Source organism: Myotis davidii, unplaced genomic scaffold, assembly GCF_000327345.1.
Source record: "Myotis davidii unplaced genomic scaffold, ASM32734v1 scaffold1477, whole genome shotgun sequence".
In the NCBI taxonomy this organism is placed as follows: Eukaryota; Metazoa; Chordata; class Mammalia; order Chiroptera; family Vespertilionidae; genus Myotis; species Myotis davidii.
Window position 1 is genome coordinate 450,247 of NW_006288182.1, and position 9,390 is coordinate 459,636.

Here is a 9,390-nt window from a genome sequence, read left to right on the forward strand (position 1 = left end):
GTTGAGAGTGGCGGCGCCCCAACCCCCTGATCCACCCTGCTCCGTGTGTGACGGGGCGGTACCCCAACTCCCCTATTGGCCCTACTCTGTAAGTGACAGGGGGAGCTCCCCAAACCCCTGATGGGCCCTGCTTTGTGCATGACAGGGGGTGGCGCCGCAACCTCCCCATCGACCCTGCCTTGAGTGTGACAGGGGACGGTGCCCCAACCCCCCAATTGGCCCTACCCTGAGCGTGACTGAGGGTGGCATCGCAGCCTCCCAATCGGCCCTGCTCTGTGCATGACAGGGGGCGGCACCCCAACTCCCCAATCGGCCCTGCTCTGAGCCCGACCAGGGACTGCACCTAGGGATTGGGCCTGCCCTCTGCAACCCGGGAGCAGGCCTAAGCCAGCAGGTCATTATCTCCCGAGGGGTCCCAGACTGCAAGAGGGCACAGGCCGGGCTGAGGGACCCCCTCTTCCCCCCGAGTGCACAAATTTTTGTGCACTGGGCCTCTAGTTATAAATAATTGTGTATTACAATATTATGTATCACACAAAGGATAATGTGCTCTTCTCTATCTTCCTTCTGAGGTTGTTGCATGGCATAGATATAGAGTATAGCTAGAACTATGAAAGGAAAAGGTCTGCTGCTCCTGAGGTGGCCACTAGCAAAGATTTAGCGTAAAGTTTTCAGATAATTCCTATGTAAATGCCAACATATACAACTTTAATGTTTTACCCAGTAAGCATCATTCTATTATAGTTGCTTATTTAGTAAGTCCTCCTTATTTTATAAAGGAGTAAAAATTATTTCATTAAAAATGTTCACAGAGATCATTTCATTATTCCTTTCAATTTAAGAAAACTAGGGTTGGGAATACTCTCTCAGTGACATTTACAGAGTTTTAATTTTAGATCCATTTTTAAATTTTATTTTTCTTCTCTTTTTTAGGAGTTTAATCTGATTGATAGGCGTGAGCTGGCACCTCTTCAGGAATTAATTGAGAAGCTTGGATCAAAAGACAGATAAATGCTTCTTCTAGTACACAATTACCCTCTTGCTTCATCTACTGCTAGAGCTATCTCATTGCTGTCTGTTATAGACTAGTGATACAAACTTTTAAGAAACAGGATAAAAAGACCTATTGTCCCAAAAGTAGGTTGGCCTGATACCTTCAGAGTAAGAAATTCAGGACACAGCCAGATTTGAGGCACTGTGTCACCACACTTGCTGTTAATATGTGATGGTTAATCTGTAGTTTATCAGTTTACATATTATTCTTTTACTAAAGAAAATGGTTTAGTCTGTTTCAGGTTATAGCATAATGGATATTAAGAATTTCTACCAATAATTTATTAACAAGTTTCCACAACAAATTTGTTAATATCTCAGATAGGTTTTATTCTGCTTATAGAAGAGGTGTTTTTAAGTTTCCTTAAGGTTTAGAACAATTTGTGTCACTTTGGATAAATATGTTGTTTGAAGTTATATACTAGTGTTTTTATAGATAATATGCATATTTTTTCAAAATCCATGATTGCCATTTAAATCATATGACATATGTGGGAGTAACCAAATGACTTTACTTTTTAATCTTAATTTGGGATTTTATTCACATACGAACCTAACTCAATGTTTAGGAGAGTGTGCATATTAGAAATAATTGTTTTAAGGCATCCAAAGTGGTCTTGCAGATTTTTTTTTAAATACTTCATTCAGGTTAATTTGAATATGTAGCTTTTGGCTGACAAAAAGCAAATTTCCAAAAAATTAAGACAAATTTAGGCCTCAAACCACTATTTTCATTCATGTTGTCTTTCAGACGGCTTTGAAATTCTGGATAGAATGAAAAATACTCAGATTACTTGATAGTTTTGAGTTTCCTTTTTAAAAAAATGATTTCTATGTGTTTTGGGGTGTTTGTTTTTTTTGTGTGTGTGGCTTGAGACTTAGTGAAGAGTACTATAGAAATGCATCAGCTTTATCCCAATAAGGATAAAACTTAAGGAAAAAATCTTGCAAAAAACATCTTGAAAGGTGTACACATTTTATAACACAGTTAAAAGTTTGATGTGTTTCCTATTCTTGTGTTTGTGTGTGCGCTTAAAGGAGACAGCATTGGAGGAATAAGTAAAAAAAAAAAAGGTCTTTATTCTGTTATTAGTTAAAGGATGGATTGAGCTCCTTTGGGGGTTTTATCCTGTGTTAACTATTGTATCAAAACCTGAATTTATTCTATTTCTATTCAGATAAAAAGGATCTCCCCTTTTAATGAAGAAAAGATCTGATTTTCATTAGGCTTCTAGGATTTAGTGGACTCTGACAGTTTAAAAGTATTGAGGCACAAATATATTAAAGACTTGCCAGACAGCAGCCACTTTAAGTTCACCAGCATTCTGTTTCAGAGTTGTGACTTTTGCAAAGTACCAACTTCTTGATGGCTTTGGCAAAGGTTAGCTTTGATAGGGTTGTTTTTTTTTTTCGTTACTGTTATTATTCCACTCGTGTATAAGGAAGAGAATAACTTAGAACTCTTAAAAACTCAGTTTCAATAAATTATTAAATATATTCAGAATTTTAAAGGAAACAAAACATTTCATCTAATTAGGCTGAAACTACCTCATGGTTTTTTTTAGGAATTAAAGAGTGGGATAATCACCTATGAAAAAAAGAGAAAACCCTCTATGAGACATTCCATGGTCCACATTTTAAGTTTATTCAAAGGTCCCTGTCAAGCTGTGTATATGTTTATGTTGATTCTTTACAAATAAGAAGGCAGGTTTCTGGATACCACTGAGAATGTTACTGCCTCTCAACTATTGGCTTTAATTAAGTCTGCAAGGAAGTTGCACTTGCATCATCATTTCTAATATTTCAAATATTCTCAAACAAAAGGGTTCTCAGTTTTCTCCATCTATTTTTCATGATAGAAATCCACCCCTCTCTTCAAGACTCAGCCCAAAATGAACCAAAGACTGTAACGTTAGAATAGTAAAGGCAGCGTACTAGTGACACAAATAAAATTGTTGGTAATTTGAGACTCAGAATGGCCTTTTAAAAAATAAAAACATTACCAGGTTCCCATACTAATCTGGCTTAATCAGCAATGCATCCAAACATCAGTGTTAACTTTTTTTGTTTATATCCAAGGCCAAGGAGTTGAGGGCAGGAGAATTGGAGGAATGGGGAGAGGTTGGCCCCTTCTTGACTTGGCTAACGGGCCAACTTTTGCTAACAGTTGGAAGAAATCTGTCTTTGACTCTCATTTTTGACTTGTCTCTCTTTGCCCAGCATATGCCTCTTGGACAACACTCCCTACCCTGACCCCTCCTAATCACAAGCCATCTCTCAATGTATGATCCACTCATACCTGATAATCGTGGGGTGGAGCGGGAGTGCTTTATAATATGCATTTAATCCTTTGGTGCTTTTATTTTCAGGCCTTTAAAATAAAATGTGCAGATTTTTGTTTAAATATTGAAATTTCCTTGTACTAGTTTTTGTATTTACAGCCAAATGTATCTTTTATTCTGATCTTGACTGAATAAAGTGATTTTAGAGGGCTGCCAGCTAAAAAAGTATTTCCTATCACCTTAAGACTTGTAGAGCCCCTAGCTCATGTAGCTGCCTGTTCAAGAAATGCAAATCTGTAGTCATCATGACTCTGATAACAAAAAAGGAAAGTTTTCCTAGTCATGTGAGGCAAGAGGAGCAATCCTGGTGCTGATTTTAACTTTAGCAAACATTGTTGAGGTTTCCTGATTATACTGTTGGCCTTTTCTCTGAGCAGTGAGGTTATACTAGAAGTAGAGCTTCTGAAAACATTATTACCTCACAAGCATAAACAAACCAGGCCTACAGAATGTAAGTCCTAGAAATTTGTTTAGAAGTAGCCCCAGTCACAGCACTGGTGTTACCCCTGTGTGGTTAGAGGAGGCCGTCTGCTGTCTGTAGAACTCCAGCCTAAAAAATGCTGGCCTGGGACACCAAACTGAGCATCTTCAACAGGGACATTATTTCCTCCTGATATTTGTTCCAATAAGTGGTTTACTATTTATTGTAGAATTCTGGCAAAGAGGGAAAATAGTAGTCCCTCAGCCTTCCTGTATTTTTACATTAGATTTTGATATTTCAGACTGTAAAAGCCTTTTGGGGTATATTACATGTGATTGTAATTTTATTGAAGCAACTGCATTGAAATTCACTTGGGTTTTCCCTCATTATCAGATTCTATTCCAAACAAGTATTCTGTAAATCCAAATAGACTGCTGATTTATTATGTTTGGTCTACATCAAAAATAGCTTGTATAAGTTAGTTTTGGTTACCATCTAAAATATTTTTAAATGTTCTTTACATGAAAACTTACGTTGTATTTTTAAATCTTTAGGGGCTTTATCTATTTTTCTAAGTCAGTTAACTATACTTTAAAAAAATAATTTGTATCTACTTTTGTAACTTCATCAGAATAAAATATATTGAAAGAAAGTAATGACTAAGATATGTGTCTCAATACACTTATTTGTGAAACTTGAGAATTTTTGCAGCCTCTGCAGAAGATTGTCTTTGCTTAACATTTAGTAGCTAAAATGTTTTCTTACCTCTTAGAAGAAAGGGTACAGTGGCTAAAGCACATCCCAGAGAAAAAAACAAGTGGTCTCCTTTCTACCTTGCTAACCCAGATCTACATTCCTGCCTATGAGATTGAGAAAAGGGAAGAGGACAGACTAGACTTCTTAATTTTCTGACCTTGAAATTGAGTACTCAGCATTATCTAAAAGACACCCCCACCTCAGCCATTTTTCATTATTGTATGAGAAATATTATTTTTAGAGGTCCAAATTATAGATACTTAATTTTAGGTCCAGTCAAAATAGTGCTAGGATTATTTTGACCTTCATTGGGTAAAGTTAAAATTAAAAACTTTAATAAATGTGAAATAAAAACTTAATGACTTTTTGGAATTTTTGGACAGTTTTATTAGGTTTAAAATTGACTATAAAAATGTTAAGTATCTAATGGCTAAATTTGAAAGCTATTTCAAACTTTATAAATGAGTAGTAGAATAAACCAAATAATCTTTGGAAGGGCCAGAGTCATTCTTCAAAGTTGCACAGTCAGAAACAATGTCCAAAACACGCCTTGGACCTTCTCTATCAGATACTCCATTGCTCTCTGGCTAGGTATGGACACCTCAACCTGCATCTTTACCACTGACCACTAGATGTCAGTCTCTGAGCTCCCAAAAGCTAGATGTGTGTGTCCTGACTAGAATAAGGAATTTTAGGGGGGAGAACCAAGATGGAGGCATAGGTAAACACCTGTATCTGCCACATCCCACAACCACATCAAAATTACAACTAGAATACAGAATAACTATCATTCAGAACTGCCTGAAAGTTGGGTGAATGGAAATCCTACAACTAGAGAAGTAAAGAAGAAAGCACATTGAGACTGGTAGGAGGGCAGGAGGTGCAGGACAGACTGGTCCGGCACCCTTGTGTGCTGCATTTGTTAATTGGGAGGGAGATCATCTCTGCAGAGGCCCCTCATGTGGTCAAGGGGTGCCAACTCCACACCAGACCCCTAACCCAGGGTCTCAGAGCTGGGAAGAGAAGTCCCTGCAACCATGAGCTATAAAAACCTGTGGGGATTGTGGCTACAGAACAGGGGCCGCCAGAGACCCAGGTGTCCCTCATAAAGGGCAGGTGCACAAACTTACTTGGACTCAACCCCTATGAGCTCCAGCACTAGAAGGTGTTGGGGAACCCAGACACATGCAGTGAGGAACTGGATTGTCTGGCATCAGAGCAGCTTTCTTCCAGACAGGGGTGCTTGCAGGAGTCATTGTTCCTGTGCTGGGACATCCCCTGTCTGGATGGCAGCCATATCTGAGTCCCCATTAACCTGGCTCAAACCATTTTCTTGGCCCTGGTGATTCCTTGAGACCCTGCCCCATACTATTTACAGTCCCACCCAAGCTGTTTGTAGCAGCTTTTCCATATGAACGGCCTGTCCTGGCTCAGGTTTCAGACTTTGCTAAAATCTCTCAAACAAGCTGCAGCTAGTGACAGCATGTCCCAAACCTATCAAAAGGCCCACAACCAGGCATTAGCACCAGCCTGCCTTGCTTCACAGCTGGACCTCGCCTGGGCACTTCCAAACCCAATACAAATAGAAGCCATCTGCAGATTTTTCTTTAGCTCCTGCCAGGTGGCCCCAGGCAATGGCTAATTTTGCACCTCCCTGGAGATCCTAGAGCCAGTGCACCCATGGACAGCTTCAGACCATAGCAGATTACAATTCTATATATTCACAAGTGACACACTCAAGGGGCAGACTCAGTGAGCACCAAAGCCCCACTGAAGCAAGTCCTCCATAGGGGTATTTCCTGCACAGCAGCTCTCCCACTGTAGTCACAGCTGGTCTTCATAGCCAGTTGGCCTGGAGGTCAATTCCTCCCAGTGGCACCAACAGCAATCAAGGCTCAACTACAAGAGTGCACAAGCCCACACAGTGGTGCACCTAGAGTACCCAACTCAGGTGACTGGGGAGGCTGAGCCACTGAGCCCTACAGGACACCTACTACACAAGGCCACTCTACCAACTCCAAGAGACATAGCTCTATCTAATACATAGAAACAAACTGGGAAGCAGCCAAAATGCAGAGACAACGAAGCATGTCACAAATGAAAGAAATGGAAGCAAGCAAACTACTGGATACAGAGTTTAAAACCATGGTTAAAAGGTTACTCAAGGATCTTCATGAGAGCTTCAAGGGACTTAGCAAAATTTTCAAGGATCTTAGAATGTCAAAAACATGAAAAAGGACCAGTCAGAAATTAAGCATACAGTAACTGAAATAAAGAATAGTTTACAGGGATTCAACAGTGGAGTAGAGGAGCCTAAGAATCAAATTACCAACTTGAAATATGAGGAAGCACAACAAAAACAACAAAAAACCCAATCAGAAGAGCATAAAGAAAAAAGAACCCCCAAAATATGAAGAGAATGTAAGGAGCCTCAGGGACAACTTCAATAAATACATATCTATCAACAATTGAATCTAAAAATAAATGAACAAGATACCTACTGAACAAAAATAACTAGTAAATAAAATAGAACATGGGACTGACAAATCTCAGAGGGAAAAGGGTAAGGGGGCGGGAAGAGATTAACCAAAGATCTTACATGCATATATGCATTATCTAGGGACACACACAATAGGGTGGTGAAGGCCTGGGGCTGGGTGGGAACCAGGTGAAGGGGAGCTATGGGGGGGAAAAAGGGGGCATCTGTAGTACTCAACAATAAAAATTTTAAAAAAATAGAAGATACAAACAAATGGAGTGTATACCATGTTCATAAATTGGAAGAAATAACATGATTAAAATGTCTATACTACCCAGAGCAATCTACAGCTTCAACACAATCCCTATTAAAATACCAATGGCATATTTCACAGAGCTAGAACAAATAATCTAAAATTTTATATGGAACCATAAAAGACCCCAAATAGCTGCAGCAATCTTGAGAAAGAAGAACAAAGTAAGAGGAATCACAATACTGGATATCAAACTGGTCTACAAAGCCATTGTAACCAAAACAGCCTGGTATTGGTACAAGAACAGGCATATACCTAAACCAATGGATCAGAACACAGACCCCAGAAATTGACCCACACCATTTACGGTCAATTAATATTTAACAAAAGAGGTAAGAACATACAATGGAGTAAAGACAGTCTCTTCAACCAATGGTGTTGGGAAAACGACACATGCAAAAAGATGAAACTAGACCACCAACAAGAATAAACTCAAGATGCATAAAAGACTTAAAAGTAAGGCATGAAACCATAAAAATGTTAGAGGAGAACATAGGCCAGTGATGGCGAACCTTTGACACGCCTGTCAGAGGTGACAGGTGAACTCATTTTTTTGATTGATTTGTTAAATGGCATTTAAATATATAAAATAAATATAAAAAATGTAACTCTTTATTTTACTATGGTGTCAAATATCAAAAAATTTCTATATGTGACACGGCACCAGAGTTAAGTTAGGGTTTTTCAAAATGCCGACATGCCAAGCTCAAAAGGTTCGCCATCACTGAATAGGCAGTAAAGTCTCAGACGTCTCACTTAGCAATATGCTTACGGATACATCTCCTAGGGCCGTGGCCGGAAAACTGTGGCTCTTTGGCCCCTTGAGTGTAGCTCTTCCTAAGCCTTAGGAGTACCCTAATTAAGTTAATAGCAATGTACCTACCTATATAGTTTAAGTTTTAAAAATTTGGCTCTCAAAAGAAATTTCAATCCTTGTACTATTGATATTTGACTCTGGTGACTAATGAGTTTGCCGACTACTGTCCTAGGGCAAATGATCCTCTCCTGGGACCTCTCACAACCCCTTAGACTATCTTATCTGACACGTGTAATCTTCTGCTTTGCATGGGAGTTACCTGGGAATGCAGACTGGTGCAGCTACTATGGAAAACAGAATGGCGTTTTCACAAAAAATCAAAAATGGAACTTCTGTTTGACCCAGCAATTTCACTTCTGGGAATATATCCTAAGAAACCCCAAAACTCCAATCAGAAAGAATATATGCACCCCTATGTTCATAGCAGCGTTATTTACAATAGCTAAGATTTGTAACAGCTCAAGTGCTCATCAATAGATGGATAAAAAAGCTGTGGGACATTTACACAATGGAATACTATGCAGTTGTAAAAAACAGGGATCTCTTACCCTTGGGACATCATGGATGGACCTGGAAAAATTATGCTAAGTGAAATAAGCCAGACTGAGGAAGACAAATATCACACAGTCTCACTTGTGGAATCTAATGAACAAAATGAATTGCCCAACAATAAGACCTGAAGCATGGAGGCATGGAACAGACTGCCATACCTCAACGTGGGGTTGAGGGACGAGAAGAGGTAAACCGAAGAACTTATATACTTATATGCATAGCCTATGGACATGGCAATAGGGTAGTGAAGACGGGGTTGGAAGGTTGGGGGAGAGTAGGACTAAGCGGAGGGGGGAAAGGGTGTGGAATGGGCGATATCTATAATACTAAGAATAAAAATAATAAAATTAACATCCCTGGGTTATCTGCACCAATAGAAATGCTTTCTTTCTGATGTAATTGTTCCCTTTTCCTTTGTCATAAATACCCATTGCCTTTGTCTCCTAACTGAACAATATTTGGACTTCTGCCTGAATGAATGATTCCCGGATACCTATTCTTTTTTTTTTTAATATATATTTTATTGAATTTTTACAGAGAGGAAGGAAGAGGGATAGAGAGTTAGAAACATCGATGAGAGAGAAACATCGATCAGCTGCCTCCTGCACACCCCCCACTGGGGATGTGCCCGCAACCAAGGTACATGCCCTTGACTGG

General features: G+C 39.4%; 1 protein-coding gene and 1 long non-coding RNA gene across 4 annotated transcripts in view; one reads left to right on the forward strand and one right to left on the reverse strand.

Annotated features, from left to right (window-relative positions):
* The window catches only part of MOB1A (MOB kinase activator 1A), a 21,327-nt gene extending 17,862 nt beyond the window's left edge, over window positions 1–3,465 (forward strand). For 2 of the 3 annotated variants that reach the window (XM_006760021.2, XM_015561516.1), the window contains exon 6: window positions 934–3,465. In XM_006760021.2, coding sequence (XP_006760084.1) covers window positions 934–1,011 — 78 coding nt within the window. In that variant the 3' untranslated portion in view covers window positions 1,012–3,465. The remainder of the gene's footprint in view (window positions 1–933) is intronic. The other variant, XR_001513234.1, reaches the window with a different exon arrangement.
* LOC102755073 overlaps window positions 1–9,390 on the reverse strand; it is a 12,839-nt gene that overhangs the window by 1,266 nt on the left and 2,183 nt on the right. The gene's annotated exons all lie outside the window — the stretch shown is intronic.